This window comes from Homarus americanus, unplaced genomic scaffold, assembly GCF_018991925.1.
Source record: "Homarus americanus isolate GMGI-L3 unplaced genomic scaffold, GMGI_Hamer_2.0 scaffold39675, whole genome shotgun sequence".
NCBI classification, from domain to species: Eukaryota; Metazoa; Arthropoda; class Malacostraca; order Decapoda; family Nephropidae; genus Homarus; species Homarus americanus.
The window spans coordinates 12,300,396-12,318,594 of record NW_024736071.1 but is presented as its reverse complement, the minus strand read 5'-3'; the positions used below and the strand labels follow the sequence as shown (position 1 = coordinate 12,318,594).

Sequence of the window (18,199 nt, the reverse complement as noted above, 5' to 3'; positions counted from 1 at the left end):
GTGTGTTCTCACATGATATTTTGCAGTTCCCAAACCTTTCTCATCCATTATCCTAATTTCCCTATTCATTTCATTGTTACTGATGACTTTTGTGTGGTTTATTATCGCTATGATGACTTTTGTGTGGTTTATTGTCGCTATAATGACTTTTGTGTGGTTTATTGTCGCTATGATGACTTTTGTGTGGTTTATTGTCGCTATAATGACTTTTGTGTGGTTTATTGTCGCTATGATGACTTTTGTGTGGTTTATTGTTGCTATGATGACTTTTGTGTGGTTTATTGTCGCTATGATGACTTTTGTGTGGTTTATTGTCGCTATGAAGACTTTTGTGTGGTTTATTGTCGCTATGATGACTTTTGTGTGGTTTATTGTCGCTATGATGACTTTTGTGTGGTTTATTGTCGCTATAATGACTTTGTGTGGTTTATTGTACGTACTGTATGATGGAAGTATAATTGTTTAAAACGTATAATTTCATTCCAGCTAAATACGAGGATTATATACACCTATGATTTTGAAGGGATTACTCTTATAAATTTATATGTAACTATTATTACATATCATAGTGCTTCAGTGTCAACGTAGAGTCACTTTAATTTTACAACGCGTGTCTATTTCTGTTACTTTTAAAGGCGCAGTTTCCTCTGACACTGAAATCACAGAAATATTGACAGAGTTGCATTTTTTTTAACTATTACTTATATACGCACCTAAAAAACCTCAGTTGTTGAAGTGTTGTAATACATTATAACAACAACAACAACAACACCTTAATTGATAACATGCTGTAATATATTATAACAACAATAACAACAAACCCTCAGTTGATAAAGTGTTGAAATACATTACAATAACAACAGCAACAGTCACAGATACAAAATCACGTTAGAGTTCATTAGCAATAAATTAATTTCGTTACCATTGAACGCGTAATATATTCCACACTACACACACACACACACACACACAGACACACACACACACACACACACACAGACACACACACACAGACACACACACACACAGACACACACACACACACAGACACACACACACACACACAGACACACACACACACACACACACACACACACACACACACACACACACAGCAACAAATACCTTCTTCGTAAAAAAATAAAATAAAAACCGCTTTATTTTTACAGCATTCACAGTAAACACCTGATTTCACGCAGTGTTGAACGCGGTGGCCTGTCAGGTAGATTGTCCGTCATTTAACATTGTAAATCCCTCGTAGTCAGGCTAGTTAATCCATAGTGTGTCAAGGTGAACAGGGACCATGATGAACTGTATGCAAATGATTCCAGCACTTGATAATGAACAGGTAATTCGAATTTATTGGTAATGATGTTCGACACCTTATTTTAAAGGCTATACAGTACAGTATATTCCCCCCCCCTCACTCACGGATAAAAATATTCAACGCATTGTCTTAGACGTTAACTAGTTCCACTGACTGGAGATGTCAACAGTCACCAACTAATATCTGTTTATCACCACCCGACGATTACTTGTCAAAATGGCGTCAAAACTCCAGAGAGACTGTCTGTCATAACTAGGCTTAGGATAATTATGCACTTAAAAATGGCTAAATATACATGCAAATATGCAGTAAAATATGCACTTTAAAATAGGTTAATAAATAAAAACTACTAAGTTAATAACTCCTTTTCTGTACATTTTCTCGGTAAATTTACTTTACCAGACAGGATGTCGCCGAAGTAGGATATTTTAAAGAAAGATTAAATACAAAAAAACAATATACTGACATAATGTAATTCAATAAACAATACTGAAAAAATATTCCTTTTAAGAAAATAGAAGAACAAAAGAGTGTCAGGAGGGAACTAATGGAGCCCGTGCATCTATACCCTGCCTGGCTGAACACGAACCCATCACGTACAGTTCATGTCCACTGACCAGCCAATCACGGCCTAGCTAACCACAGCCTAACGTTGACCTATATAAGCGTCACTTAAGTATGTTCCTTTTGGATATTATGACGCTAAAACAAAATCGCGTATTTTCAATTTTGTATTAGTGCAATAAAATGGATATTTATATTTCAAATATCAATAATTTCTGCCCCAGCGTTGCTTGTATGCTCGCGAATTTTTTGACCCTTGAGGTTGAAGAATGTTTTATAATATTTTGGAATTTTCCAAATATATGCCTTACAAAACAAAAAATTATGAATATGCACTTTAGCTAAAAAATGGCTTAAATATGCATTTGCATATGCACATATGCAAATGCATAATTATCCTAAGCCTAGTCATAACTAAGGCCAACCTTTCCTACCCACGTACAGTATAGGGAAACATTAACGTACGAATCATTGGGCATTCTCAGAGGTGCGTTTTGAGTATCCCAGACCAACTATGTCGTTATTGTCCCAGACCAACTATGTTCTTAGTGTCACAGACCAATCATGTCCTTAGTGTCCCAGACCAATCATGTCCTTAGTGTACCAGACCAACCATGTCGTTAGTGTCACAGACCAACTATGTTCTTAGTGTCACAGACCAACTATGTTCTTAGTGTCACAGACCAATCATGTCCTTAGTGTCCCAGACCAACTATGTTCTTAGTGTCACAGACCAACTATGTTCTTAGTGTCACAGACCAATCATGTCCTTAGTGTCCCAGACCAACTATGTTCTTATCGTCTCAGACCAATCATGTCCTTAGTGTCCCAGACCAATCATGTCCTTAGTGTACCAGACCAACCATGTCGTTAGTGTCCCAGACCAACTATGTCCTTAGTGTCCCAGACCAACCATGTCGTTAGTGTCCCAGACCAACTATGTCCTTAGTGTCCCAGACCAACTATGTCGTTAGTGTCCCCAGACCAACTATGTTCTTAGTGTCAAGATAACCATGTCGTTGGTGTCCCCAGACCAATTATGTCCTTAGTATCCCAGACCAACTATGTTCTTAGTGTTTCTAGACCAACTATGTCGTTAGTGTCCCCAGACCAACTATGTCCTTAGTGTCCCAGACCAACTATGTCATTAGTGTCCCAGACCAACTATGTCGTTAGTGTCCCAGACCAACTATGTTCTTAGTGTCCAAGGCCAACCATGTCGTTAGTGTCCCATACCAATTATGTCCTTAGTGTCCCAGACCAACTATGTTCTTAGTGTTCCAGACCAACTATGTCGTTAGTGTCTCAGACCAACCATGTTCTTAGTGTACCAGACCAACCATATCGTTAGTGTCCCAGACCAACTATGTCCTTAGTGTCCCAGACCAACTATGTTCTTAGTGTCCCAGACCAACTATGTCCTTAGTGTCCCAGACCAACCATGTCGTTAGTGTCCCAGACCAACTATCGCCAATATTCCCCAGACCAACCATGTCGTTAGTGTCCCAGACCAACTATGTCCTTAGTGTCCCAGACCAACTATGTTCTTAGTGTCCCAGACCAACTATGTCCTTAGTGTCCCAGACCAACTATGTCCTTAGTGTCCCAGACCAACCATGTCGTTAGTGTCCCAGACCAACTATGTCCTTAGTGTCTCAGACCAATCATGTCGTTAGTGTCCCAGACCAACTATGTCCTTAGTGTCCCAGACCAACTATGTCCTTAGTGTCCCAGACCAACTATGTCCTTAGTGTCCCAGACCAACCATGTCGTTAGTGTCCCAGACCAACTATGTCCCTAGTGTACCAGACCAACCATGTCGTTAGTGTCCCAGACCAACTAAGTGTTCTTAGTGTCCCAGACCAACTATATGTCCTTAGTGTCCCAGACCAACCATGTCGTTAGTGTCCCAGACCAACTGCGTCGTTAGGGGTGTCCCAGACCAACCATGTCGTTAGTGCTTCCAGACCAACTATGTTCCTGAAGTGTCCCAGACCAACTATGTCGTTAGTGTCCCAGACCAACTATGTCATTAGTGTCCCAGACCAACTATGTCATTAGTGTCCCAGACCAACTATGTCGTTAGTGTTCCAGACCAACTATGTCGTTAGTGTCTCAGACCAACCATGTTCTTAGTGTACCAGACCAACCATATCGTTAGTGTCCCAGACCAACCATGTCCTTAGTGTCCCAGACCAACCACGTCGTATAGTGTCCCAGACCAATCACGGTTCTTCGTAGAAACTCCAAACGCCTGCAATAAATTAAATACAGCAGTTGTGTGACTCTCTCTCTCTCTCTCTCTCTCTCTCTCTCTCGATAATATCTTGATAAACTGAGCTTGCATCTCCCGGCTTCCTTAATGAGAAGCCAAGCCCATCTCTCTCTCTCTCTCTCTCTCTCTCCCCACACTCTCTCCCCACTCTCTCTCCTCACTCACTCTCTCTCCTCACTCTCTCTCTCCCCTCTCTCCCATCGCGTAAATTCGAAATCGCTAACAGATACATGACGCCAGACTTTTAATATCATCTCCTCTCTGTTCAAACTGATAATTTTTCCTCTCTATCTCTATTTTTTTTTTATAATTTTGATTGTCATTTTTGATCAGAGAATTAACGCGAACCTGTTAAATGTGATTAAGTGAACTTGTGTCTGACTGCACGCTGGATTTCCCGCCAAAAGTGATGAATTATTGCTTTTGCCTGGGAAACATTTGTTGTTATTGACTTTTTGGCGCGAAATGTTTGATAGCTGTTGATATTTTTTAGGCGGGAAATACACTGTACTCGATTGGTGTTGATTTTTGGCGGGAAATATATGGTTGTTAATATCTTTTGGCGGAAATACCTGGTTATTATTATCTTGTTGCGGGAGAATATATGACACTTACGGACTTCTTACATGAACTAATATGTTGTTATAGACAATTTGGCGCGAATTGTATTGTTCATATTGACTGAGAAAACATTGCATCACTGTCGACTCCTGGCGGAAATGTGATTGACGACATTTGACATCTAATGGGAAATATTTAATAATTTTTGGCGGGAAATATATTTGTAGGGTAATGGGACCTTCAGCGAGAAATGGGAACGTTTAATCAGTCCTTCTGAATTAAAGGAGATTTTAAGTGTGTGTGCGTGTGCGTCCGTGTGTGTGTGTGTGTGTGTGTGTGTGTGTGTGTGTGTGTGTGTGTGTGTGTGTGTGTGTGTGTGTGTGTGTGTGTGTGTGTGATCATTTAGGTCCACTAATGAGCAAAATTCAAGCTTAAATAAGAGATCCATTACGTTCTTACTTTGAAATATGGAAAAAAATTATGACACAACATAAACAAACATAATAATAAAAACATCACAATAAAAGCCTGAAAAAATTCAAATTATTCGACATCTAATTAAATTGTCACACTCTTTTGAACTGCTGCAGAAACTGATAATACTCTCAGACAGGACACACCGGTACCTGTCCAAGCCTTCTTTCTGACACATGACACGGCTTGCGTCTTGCGTCTCTGGGTGTCATAAAGTTAATGGTGGCGCTGATCTCTTTGTTCTCAGATTAGCTCGAGTCAGCTTCGAGAACAAAACTTGACACAACGACTATGTTACACTAAAAAAATTTCATAGGGGAATTTTTTTTACATATGTCTGTGTGTGTACAGTGTACACACACACACACACACACACACACACACACACACACACACACACACACAGGAAATGTATTTTTATGGTCAAGTAGGCTATATATTAAGAATAACACCATGTATAGCAGTGCCACTCAGTGCCATTCAGTGCCACTCAGTGCCACTCACTCAGGGAAATACTCACCTTCTTTATCGTACAGTCTGAATGCCTCTTTCAACTCTTTCTGCATCGCCTCCTCGTCCTGCTCTTCCAGAAAGTGGCCCACCACTCGGACGAACGAATCAAAATCAAGCTTCCCAGTGCCTGTAGGTTGTGATTGGTTCGTTATTGGTGAGGAGTCTTACAGCAGAGACTTTAAAGAGGAGGGAATGAAAAAGCCGGGGAATGGCTTGTGTGTTGATGACGTGGGAGATGGGAAGCCTGAGTGATGGATAGTGTTGATGGCGTGATGGATGGGAAGCCTTAATGTTGGTTAGAGTGATGACGAGTAGGATGAAGTGACCGAAGATTGGTTAGAGTGTTGATGACGAGGGGAATGAGAACGCCGGAAATGATCTGGTATTGATGACGTGATGGATAAGAAGGCCGGAGTTTGGTTAGTGTTGATGACGTAGGGAATGATAAGGCCGGGGATTGGTTAGTGTTGATGACGCGACGAGAATAGCAATAACTCAGTCGCTGGGTGAAGCCAAGTGTAGCTCCTCCCGCTCGCCAGAGATTCAGATTCAGACTAGCCCCCATTAACCATGCAGCACGGGGGCTAGTCTATTGGGACCCCCTTACAGCCTGTGTATAAGGCGCCCAAGAAAGAAGCAGGAGGAGTTGATGGTTGCCTTCTTAGATTGAGAGTGGGCGAGAGGTGTCTGTGGGGGTCATTGGTTTTGTTAGTAAGGTAAGGTACTGTACATGCTGGGGGGGAGGTCGTCGGCCTTGGTGGTGCTACATAATATCCCAACCAGGACAAGAGTACCTGATAAAAGATCATTTTGTGTGTATTGTGTAAAGAAGTTTAATGTAAATGGAGAAAATGGAAGAAAGTATATGAGTGATGGTCTGGAAAAATACTGCAACATTAACTTATTTTCCCATTTTAAGAGAGACAAATACACACACACACACACACACACACACACACACACACACACACACACACACACATGATCTATATATACAAATATTTACAGTTCTTTGCTGACAAGATGACAGTCAGCCACACACGCCGCCACTTGGCCTGACACCAACTGACTGTATTGTCCGCAGCTTGTTGTGAGCAGGTGACTGTTAACTGTGACAGGCAAGCTATCTCAAGTGCATCCAGTCACTCCTCCTGTCATCTCATCCAATCATTCACCCACCCAGTCACATAGTCATCCACCGCTAACTTGCTCATTCACTCACTCACCTATTACCACACTGACTCACTCGCCTTTCATCTCACTCACTTCCTCACCCATTTCTCTTACTCATTCACTCATCCACCCACTTCCTCACTCACTTCACCCACCCACCCACCTCAACCATCTCACCCACGTCACCCATCCATCTATTCTTTACTCACCGTCGAGGTCGTTATCAACTAGTAACGCCTCCAGCTCCTCGTTGATGTAGTTAGCCCCGAGAGTGTTAAGGATGGTCCTGATTTTCTCCTTCTCTATCTTGCCAGTCTTGCCGCTGTCGAACATAGCGAATGCCTTACGCAGCACTGAGGAGGGAGGGGGGGGGCATTAGAGAGCAGCTGGTGTCAGAGATTTCTAATTAAACTTAATCTAGTCTAGTTTAACCAAACCTAGTGTAGCCTCACCTTAACCTAGCCTAGTGTAACATTAACCTAATCTAGTCTAACTTAACCTAATCAAAACTAGTCAACCTTAATCTAACTTAACCTAACGTAGTCTAACTTAACCAAATCTAACGTAACATTATTTTAGCCTAGTCTAACCTAACCATGTCTAGGTGTGTGTGTGTGTGTGTGTGTGTGTGTGTGTGTGTGTGTGTGCGCGCGCGCGCTGAGGGTCCTTTTTATGTGTTTGTGAGAATGTATTCGTGTGGTGGGAGATTAGTTATCAATGTGTGGTTGTGTCTGTATCAGCGTGTGTGTGTACATATAAAATCATGTAACGGCAACACGACCAATGAAGAAATTATTATATCATGGAAGCTGCTGCTACATATATGCAAATTATAAAATAAATATAAATTTATATTAAAAAAAGAAAAGCAAAATTTTAGACTAGAACAAAAGAAGAATTTAATAGAAATATGATTAATTATGTGGGTGGTGTATGTTGATAGTGAAAACACACACACACACACACACACACACACCTCCAGCTGTTCCTTTCTGCTACTGACAACTCCTCTATCCTTATTATTCACCTTTTCTCCTTCTCTCCCACTCTTTCTCCTTTATTCCTTTTCCTCTTTTATCAGTATCTCTCTTCCCCTCTCTATCTCCCCACACATGCAGCAGTCGTATCACTTGTTTAAATTCTCTCTTCCAGTCTGCCCAGTGAAGCTCTTAACTCGTCCCCCATCACATAAAATACACGAGTTATCCTTCAAGTCGTTTTTTTCTTAACATTTTCTGTGAACGGGGACTGAGGAGGCACTGCAAGCCTGACCTCTCTCTCTCTCTCTCTCTCTCTCTCTCTCCAGTTTTCGCTTTTATCTTCGTCTCTTGGTTTTCGTGGGTCTGTTAAATGCGTTTTTTAACATCACCAATTGGAAAGAAGATTAAGTTGGGAACCTTTGTAAATACCGCACTGAGTGAACTCGCGTCAAGGTCCACACTTTTACGTATTTTATTCTTCCATTGACCCTCTGTGACCTTTAGCCGCCAGTGCCGACTAGAAGTGCCGCTTTCTCTATGAATAGAATGACCTCTGTGACCGCCGGAATGACCTCTGTTACCCCCTGGAATGACCTCTGTGACTCCCGGAATGGCCTCATCTAATCTAAAATGACGCATTCTGGACGTAAAACGGTTGATTGGGAAGATGATTTTTGTTTTTATGTGATGGACCTTTAGCTCACCTTGATAATACCTTACTGTCGTGAATGTTCTTTTTTTTGTTATACTGTGTACAGAGACATAGGGGGAAAAATGGCCACATTTTAATAGAAAAACTTTTAAAATTCGGGTAATCTTTTTCGATGACCCAATGTGTATATGTCATTCAGTAAATCAATTATTTCTTGGGTATTTCAACATAAAACTAGATATTCTCGTCAGGCGTTCGTCTGTCTGGCCATTAAACACCCCATTCTTCCTTATACTCTGAAGCTATGTCTTAAAATGTCCAATAGGAACACTCGTGCCTCTAACTGACTGACTGACTGACAGCCAGCTAGTAACGCTACGGGCCAGTGGTACTTACAAGGATGTTTCTAATATTTCTTTTGGTTAATAAAACATTAGGGACTACACATGTATATTTGCCTTGATATGACGTAATTCATTCTCGACTATGATACACTGAGCAGCTTATCACATTCCTCAATAACACAGCGATAGTGACGTCATAATTAATAGTGACGTCATCTCCAAGGATGCAAATAGTGACGTCATCATCCATACCACAGGTCAATGGTCGTTGTTGTTGTTGTGGTTGTGGGTTGTCGTGGTTATGGTCCTGATTGTGGGTGTTGTGGTCGTGGTTATAGTCATTATTATGGTCGTGGTTGTGGTCATATTTGTGGTCGTGGTCATGGTTGTGGTTATAGCCGTAGTTGTAGTCGTGATTATGGTCGTCACGTCTCGCCTCATAACCACACAAAAGGGACAGAGTCGTTTGTTCTCCTTCAAGCTTCTTTATAATTACCGATTCGATTATCATGCTATTTAACTTGGTGGCAAAGGCAAGGAAGGACGACTTTGTTTGGGGTAGAAATTGTAGAGTGGCACGCTTTTGTTTTTTTGTGTATTGTTTTGTCTTTTGTTTTTACGTCTAGTTTCTTTTTTCTTTTCTTTTTACGTCTAGTTTCTTCTCTTTTGTTTTTACGTCTAGTTTCTTCTCTTTTGTTTTTACGTCTAGTTTCTTCTCTTTTGTTTTTACGTCTAGTTTCTTCTCTTTTGTTTTTTGTCTATTGTCTATTGTTTTATCTTTTGTTTTTGTCTATTGTCTTATCTTTTGTTTTTGTCTATTGTTTTATCTTTTGTTTTTGTCTATTGTCTTATCTTTTGTTTTTGTGTCTCTTGTCTTATGATTATTTATTACGTTAGCTTTTGTTTTCATTGCTATTCTCCATCTTTTGTTTATTTATTAATTTATCGTGTTGTTGATATGTTGAGGGTATTGCCATATTGCCATTGGTCGAGATAAATATATTTTGCCGTTTTGATCGTGTTGCCATAGTGTTATTGTTGCCATATTGAGTATTATCGTAATGTCAAGGGTGTCATATTGTTATAAGTAATGTTGTAACTAAGATAGACAGCCAAGATAACTCAAGATAGATTATTAAGATAACTATTACCAGTTAAGATAACAGGTTCTAGCGACACTTACTTGCCATCTTCTCCTCGTCAAGTTCTTCAGTCTGTAGGGACAAAAACATTGAACGTTCATTATCACTTATACTGGTGAGGGTTCTGGTTCTATTAGAGGAGGAGGTTCTTTTATGTGTTAGGTTCTATTGAGGCTTGAGTTCTATTAGGAGTAGAGGTTCTGGTTCTATTAAAGTTTAGGGTCTATTAGAGGTGGAGGTTCTATTATGGTTAAGGTTCTTGCGGTTAAAGTTGTTAGGGGTGAAAGTTCTGTTGGGGTGTAGGTTCTATTTGGGTGGAGGTTCTATTGGGGTGTATATTTTTTATTAGGGGTAGAGGTTCTATTGTGATTAAGGCTCTATTAGAAGTGGAGATTCCATTAGAGGTGGAGGTTCTATTAGACATGAAGGTTCTATTATGGGTAAAAAAATTTGGGTGGAGGTTCTATTTGGGATGAAGATTCTATTGGGATTGGAGGTTCTATTAGGGGTTGAAGGTTCTATTGTGATTGGGGGTTCTATTGGGGGTTTAAGTTCAATTGGGGTGTAGGTTCTATTTGGGGTGGAAGATCTATTGGGGTGGAGGTTCCATTTGGGGTGTAGGTTCTATTTGGGGTGTAGGTTCTATTTGGGGTGAAGGTTCTCTTAAAGGGTGGAGGTTTTATTATGGTTAAGATTCTATTGAGGTGAAGGTTCTATTTTGGTTAAGATTCTTTTGGGGTAAAGGTTCTATTTGGTGCTCAGAGTACTAGGGTTTAGACTCTACTGAGGTTCATGTTCTACTGGGGCTTGAGGTCTATTAGGGGTTCAGGATCTACTGCGGTTTAACTTCTACTGGGGTTCTAAAGTTTATCTTACAGTGTCTTAACTGAACTCGAGAGGTTCTGCAGTGAGTTCTATAGCGTTCTGAAGGTTCTGTTTTGAGGTCGTTCTTGGTCAAGGTTGGTCAGTGACTTTTCCCGGGGTCTTTGAGGGTTATAGAGGGTTCAATTGCGTTTTAAGGTATTGGAGAAGGTTCTAGGGGTTCTGTGAGACGAGAGGGTTTGAGGTTCTGGATGGTAGAAAGGGAGAGAGAGGGGTCTATTTGACTCTAGGGTTTTAAGGGGGTTTCTAAAGCCTTTAAAGTTGATATTCTAAGCTGCTCTAAGGTACGAAGGTTCTAAGCTGCTCTAAGTTAATAGGGAAGAGGTTCTAAGCTTCTTTAAACTAATGGGAAGATTCTAAGCTTCTGTAAGATGATGGGTCAGGAAGCACTGAATCACAGGTCACGAGGTCAGGAAGCACTGAGGCAGAGGTTCCGAGATCAGGAAGCACTTAGGCAGAGGTCACGAGGTCAAGAAGCACTGAGGCCGAGGTCATGAGGACAGGAAAGCACTGGGTCAAAGGTCATGAGGTCAGGAAAGCACTAGGTCAGAAGTCAAGAGGTCAGGAAGCCACGAAAACATGATCAAGGAGCCACTGGGTTAATTAAGAGACTTTAGCCTAAATTAATTACATTATTACAGTATTAACTAATAACCTTAATGTAATCACCTTTAGTATCTAACGTAATTGAAATCATAATTACATTTTAATTACATCGTAAGGTTATAAGAATTTGTATTGAGTATATTTTTAAAAATTGAGAATCTAACATTTGTTTTTATTTATTTATATTATTATTATGGTTTATGGAATGTGAATTATAATTGAATATATATTTTACATAATTACAATATGTAAATTGTCATAAATTTCAAATTATCACCCATTTCAAATTATCACCCATTTCAGATTATTACAAATTGCGGATTGGAAATTGTCGAAAGTGATGGCATAAATATTAAGTTGGTGTAATCGTTAAAAAACTCGCTGGACCAATGATAGGCCGGAGCTGCCAGGTGCCAGTGTTGGGTGTTTCTGAATGTCTTGTGGTCGTCGTCTGAGCACTAAACATCTCTTAGTCATTATGTGATATCGAAGCAAAATCTATTGGATATCATAGTTTGGATATAATCAGTTTTGATATCAAACCTAATGACCACTTTATTAGTTAATTCGTTTGCTATATCGAATAGACAAACAATCAAATATTTTCTTAGTGTAAGACAAGAATATAACATTTAATTTACTAATCTGGTTAATTCATAGTTATATATATTTTTTCTGATGACTGAAAGATATCTACTGTAATGTTTTCTGTCACTGGTAAACTCAATGTCTCGGGGTAGCCGGAAGCATGATCTTTCCTCTCACCTGCTAGCAGTATAAACACCTGAACTTAATATCACTGTTATTTCATTCTTGTAGTTTGTATTAAGATATCCAAGGGTTTATTAAGGCACTTGGTAACTAGAGAAATAACTTAATTGTAAATGACTTTTCTAGAGTATCTTAGTCTCTATCGTTGCTTTGCTGCTCGTGACTATAAGTGTTAGGTCACCAATTCACATCGAGTTATAACTTACCTCACCAGCCTCGCTGTGAGTGACCGTACTCTTACCATATATGACGTCTTTACCTCACCATCCTCACCAAGAAACAATTCAAACATCACTTCTTTGTTAATCTCGACTCTTTGAACACGCCATCACAGTTCTTAACACTTCGACATTATGCTACAATAAACTTGATTTTTTTTTCTGGATCCTCTCCCTCCCTCTCTCCTTCCACTTGTCAGCGAGGCATTAAAGGACACCACACAGGAAATGTCTAGAGAGTGAGGACACGTTGGGTGTGAACGTGTCCCAGATGACAGAGGGAATAAGGAAGACAGAGGAGGAGGGACAAGTAGGACCAGACCATTGTTACCACAGGTGGTGCTCTGTGCCCTCCCTGCCGCTGTTCGGGGGCTCTCCTCGTCTAGGGGCCCCCAGTGTCAACCCATGTCATGAAGGGCCACAACCCATGTAGGGGTCACTTACTGGTCCAGGCTAGAAAAAGAGAGGGAACACAAGTCAAAATGAAATAGTGTGTCCGTGGAGCAGTTCCCTGTGCCCCGGGTGTTGCTGCTCGCTAGTGTCACTTTCATCCTTCATGGATCTGGTTTATGTATTTCATTTTGGTGGTTTTTGGTTTTATATATTAAAACATGAGCTAACATACTAAAATATAAATAATCTCTTTAGGATTATTAATTTAATTTAATTATTGTAACAGAAAATTTTAAAGTAAAATATAAACGTTAGGAACAAATATACAGAGTCACCGGAAAAGAATACCCAGGAATGAAATAGTTTTGTAGTGAAGTTCTTGGCAGTCTTTTTAGATGACCCTGTATATGAGTCCCAGGTCCATCAGATAGTAACTAGGCCTCAGGGACTATCACTAAGAGATTTAAGAACATTACTCTATGGTACTAACTAGTGCTCTACCTGATGATGATGGTAAAGTAACTAGCATTAATTAACTATTAAATTCTTAAGAATATAAATAAATAAAATAATTAATTGAAAAAAGAAAGTCAAGAAAGTGTCGTAGTTAAGATTTGTTCGTAATTTAGAACACGTGTCAGCTGTGTCTCGTGTTAGGACATATACTATTACACTTTTGATCTAATGTACAAGGTGTTTCAGAGCAATATATACACACTGCCTTAAAGATTGTCGTGGGCATCACGTAAATACTTGTATTATAAGAACAACATTGTCCTCACTTGTGGGAGACCTCACACATCAACAAGTGAGGATAATGTTGGTGTTGTAATACGAACATTCACGTGATCACCACCGAAGTCTTTAAAGGCATTGTGTATAAATTTTTTGAGACACCCTGTATTTATGAGAAACAAAAAAAAATCTGTGTTATTTACATGCTGGTGTTGACCTCTCGAGATAGCTTTAACTTCTCTCATAGACTAATTAACTTAATCATGCACATTGTTGGTGGTTTTAGGGTGAATTATCCCGTCGATCTGAGAACCAATAGTTTATATCATGGTAATTATTGATGAGTTTCCTGTTGTAATTTAAAAAGGTAATTTTATTTTATTTACCACGTCCAGAGTCGTACTGTTATCTTATTATGATAAGGAACTTTGCTTTGATTACTTCCGTGTTATCAGCCTCTGTGACTGGTGATGTAATAAGATAACTTTTGTGGTGTGTTATCATTGTTGTGTTGTTATTTCTGTCTTGTGTTGTGTTTTAAATTATTCGTTTTTTTCTGTCTTATTCCTCTATTCTGTCTTGTCATTAAAATGTCCCTTTTCTCTCTCCTGTTTTGTTATCTCATTTGCTATTATCACCTTTGAGTCACTCCCTCCTCGAATGATCTAAAGATTATTTTACCTTAATATTAACAGCGCTCACATTACCTAACTAACCCTAACCTAACATAACAAGAGCTAACCTAACCTACCCTCAATGACTTTAATCTTACATAACAAAACCTAACCTAATCTAACTTAACCTGAACTAAGCTAAGCTAATCTACCCTAACCAACACCTCCCAGGTAGAATTAGGCTGGGTTTAATCATCAGGTGAAATAAGTTTGGGTGGCTAATCTTCAGGTGATCCCCCTACTCAGTCTCTCAGGGTGTCAGAATTAACACAAGCAGTCTGCCTCTGTTTATAATCACTTTACTGAATCTGTGTTGTTCCTCTCTCCGTCTTGTAATGTTGTCAGGGCAAAACAGACAGACAGACTGATAGACACTAGAAGAGAGCTTGTGTCTAGGGTCACTGGTAATCTGACAGTAAGATTGGCTGGATAACTTGACAGTGCCAGACACACTCACACACTACTGGTGACAAGTTGCTGGGTCATTTGACTTGATGAGAACAAAGTGCTGATTGGATTGTAAAGAAAAACTGACCTGACAGTGATGTAGAGTTAATCTGATAGTGGCTACAGGCGAGTCATGATAAACGATATATGGTTCTGATAGTGACAGATGGCTGGTGTGATAGTGACAGTGTTAATCTGACAGTGAAAATATACCGACACACTCTACCTCAGTAAGAAGTCCAACAAGAGAGACAGACAAAGAAACGGATTGACTGACTGTTTTTTCTTGGCTTGCCATTGTCGTTCACAACAAAAGATTTTCCATTATTTTGGGCTGCCACAATGAAGCCAGCTGACCTCCCCGCCATATTGGTCCTCCCTCTCGCAACAACAACTACTTCACTCTGTCTTCACTGTCAATGTTCACTCCTAAACCAGCCTGTCACATACTTAGGTTGACGTGCCTATTATTGTGTACAGTTTTTACGTGAAATATACACACATACAAAAAAACTTGCACAATCACTTACACATACACACATAAACAAACACACACACACACATACAGTATTTTCTTGACAGTGACACGAGTGTTTCCTGACTGTGACACGTGTTTCCTGACAGTGACAAGTATTTCCTGACAGTGACACAAGTATTTCCTGACAGTGACACGTGTTTCCTGACAGTGACACAAGTATTTCCTGACAGTGACACAAGTATTTACTGACAGTGACACGTGTTTCCTGACAGTGACACGTGTTTCCTGACAGTGACACGTGTTTCCTGACAGTGACACGTGTTTCCTGACAACACATCTAGTTGCCTTCAGCACACAAGTTAATTCTATGATGTATATAATGTTTAAATTGAGTTTGTGTGTCTGTCCTCCCTCTACCTTCACTCTGTACAGGAGGGACAGTCCCACGAGCTCAGTCTATAGGTTATTGATTCACCCCACGAGTGTATATACTGTCATCAAAGCCAGTCTACTATTTCTCTCTCACTATTATACGTATTGGCAGAAATAGTGTCCCTCAGCCTATAAATTCTTGCTAACAATTTATTGCTCGAGTATAATGACTTAACATCAATTCCATTCTATCGTCAATTTAATTTTATCCCGTCGTCCTAGTGATGGAAGATTGTAGTAGTGGTGGTGGTAGGAGAGAGAGAGAGAGAGAGAGAGAGTAGCGAAGACTTACCATGGTGGCGGTGGTGTGGTGTAGGGTTGAGGGGGTTGGTCGAGGTGGAGGAGGTTAGGGGTGGGGGTTGAGTGAGCTCCGGGAGGCGACGAGTAGGGGCACTACAGGTATATCAGGTAGGACTGGGGGTTGTTCCTCCCTCCTCCAGGTGTTGTGAGGCACTGGCAGGGCGAGTCTGGTGCCACGCCGCCAGTTTATACACCGCTCTCCGGACCTTCGGGTATTTGTGAACTTTAAGCCACATCATTCTAGGGCATTGCAGAGCAGCCCATCGCGGGGTAGAGAGGGAGGGAGGGAGGTAGGGGGGGACGGAGGAGCGAAGGGGGAGGGGAGAAAGGGAGGAAAGATCCGTTACACTTCGTTCACCGACATTGGCCACCGTCAATAATTTCTCGACTATGACAAAGATGGAGAGGAGCTTGTCCAACTCCTGAAGACGGAAAGGGGTTATAAACACGAGTTATTATTTATATCCCGTAGGTGATGACAGTCCAGAGTACACTTCAATAGGTGAGGGAAGACCCCGAGGGAGGCCTGAGGGTGGGATGAGTAATGAGGAGCGAGATATTGAGAAAGCTACTCAGCGTGGTGAAAAAAGTTGAAGGGAGGGAGGTGGGGGAGTTTTTTCCTCTCAGCTGCTTGCACGTAGGGGAGAGAGGGATGGGCCACACCTGCTAAATAGGGAAGGTGTTAAGTATGCTAAAAATGGAACAACAAACAATCAGAAAACAATAAAAAAAGATATATAAAAAAATAAATCCCACAGATGAGTAAGGAATCAAGGATAAAGGTAAAATAGAATCATGTCCTTAAGGATAAATAAATGAGATGGGAAGGATTAGGTAATGGAGCGAGGCTGATGATGATAATCCACTGAGAGGAGAATTATAAACAGCTAAAACTTCAGAACTGACAATATTTCCAGCGTGACACAGATGTTTATGTTCGACAGCTGAGACACTTCCCATTTACTTACTCTTTGAGGAAAAAAAATAGCTCCTGTAAGATTTATAAACAAATAGCTCGTGTACTTCTTAGTTAATAACGCAGATAAGTCTTTAAAAATACCTAATGTAAATCTAAATGAATAGTTCATGTAACTCGTAAAAAATAGCTCACGTAAGTCTTTAGAAAATAGACGACGTATATCTTAGAAATAGCTCATTCACCTCTTAAAAATAATAGCTTATAATATTATGTTAAACAAATTGCACAAGAACTAAATACAATAAAGGATAATTATAAAATATTTTTGATTCGTGAAAAAAAAATATTTAGATTTGCATAAACTATAAAATAGATGAATTAAGGAAACACAACAACAACAACAAAAATAAACATCTATACATCCATTATAGCCCTGGGATACAGTAGCCAGTACACCTAAAACAGTACATCAAATAAATTCGAATTTATATAAAAAATACAATAATTTTTCTAAGGCAAAATATGAAAGAAATCTCATGTTATGTATGAGAGAATAAACTTACTAGTACATGAATAAATTAAAAAGTATGTAAAGGGGCAGATAGATTAAAGAAGATGATATTGGAAATTAACTTCGATCATACTGTATAGAAGGAAAGAATAAGCTTAGATAATATGTAAGAGTGACTAAAGGAAATTTGTTAACGGAAACTCAAAGAAAACGAGAACAAACCCGTCCATAGAAAATGTTTTCAATTCAATGAAAACGTTAACGATCTACAGAAATCGTTTACGGTATAAAAGAAACGTTTGTGAACTATAGAACACACTTTATAAATACTGTATAGGAAACGTTTAAAAAATGCAGAAAGTCATTAATTACTGAACAAAAATTATAAGAGAAAACGTTTGCTTGCTGAAGAAAACACTTTTACTACCTAACGTAAAATCGTTTATAAGTTGAAGAAAACGCTTATTAGCTGAAGAACAAACATTTACTAGCTGAAGTAAAAACTCTTCTTAGCTGAAGAAAAAAACGTTTATTAGGTGAAGAAAAACCTTTATAAGCTAAAGCAACATTTATAAGTTGAAGAAAGACGTTTTTAGCTGAAAAACATTTATAAACTCAAAAAAAAAACTTTTATAAGCTGATGAAAACGATTATAAAATAGAGAAAGCGTGAGCGACGGAAGTTAACCATCGTAATCTGCCCTATATAACAAACCATCACTTTGGTAACGCGTCAACAACAGGAAATTTCATGCATAAGTATAAACGGAATTAATATACTTATCAAGAAGAGCCAAAACTACAAACGAAAATATGACTCAAACTGCCA

General features: G+C 39.5%; 1 protein-coding gene across 3 annotated transcripts in view; it reads right to left on the bottom strand.

Annotated features, from left to right (window-relative positions):
* LOC121871793 (troponin C-like) overlaps nucleotides 1-16,136 on the bottom strand; it is a 31,219-nt gene extending 15,083 nt beyond the window's left edge. The window contains exons 1-5 of one of the 3 annotated variants that reach the window (XM_042374274.1): nucleotides 15,934-16,136; nucleotides 12,927-12,935; nucleotides 10,047-10,077; nucleotides 7,097-7,240; nucleotides 5,722-5,841 (exon numbers count right to left, since the gene is read on the bottom strand). In XM_042374274.1, the coding sequence (XP_042230208.1) occupies nucleotides 5,722-5,841; nucleotides 7,097-7,240; nucleotides 10,047-10,077; nucleotides 12,927-12,935; nucleotides 15,934-15,936 (307 nt within the window). In that variant the 5' untranslated portion in view covers nucleotides 15,937-16,136. The remainder of the gene's footprint in view (nucleotides 1-5,721; nucleotides 5,842-7,096; nucleotides 7,241-10,046; nucleotides 10,078-12,926; nucleotides 12,936-15,933) is intronic. The other 2 variants (XM_042374277.1, XM_042374276.1) reach the window with 2 other exon arrangements.
* Between the last annotated feature and the right edge of the window lie 2,063 nt (nucleotides 16,137-18,199).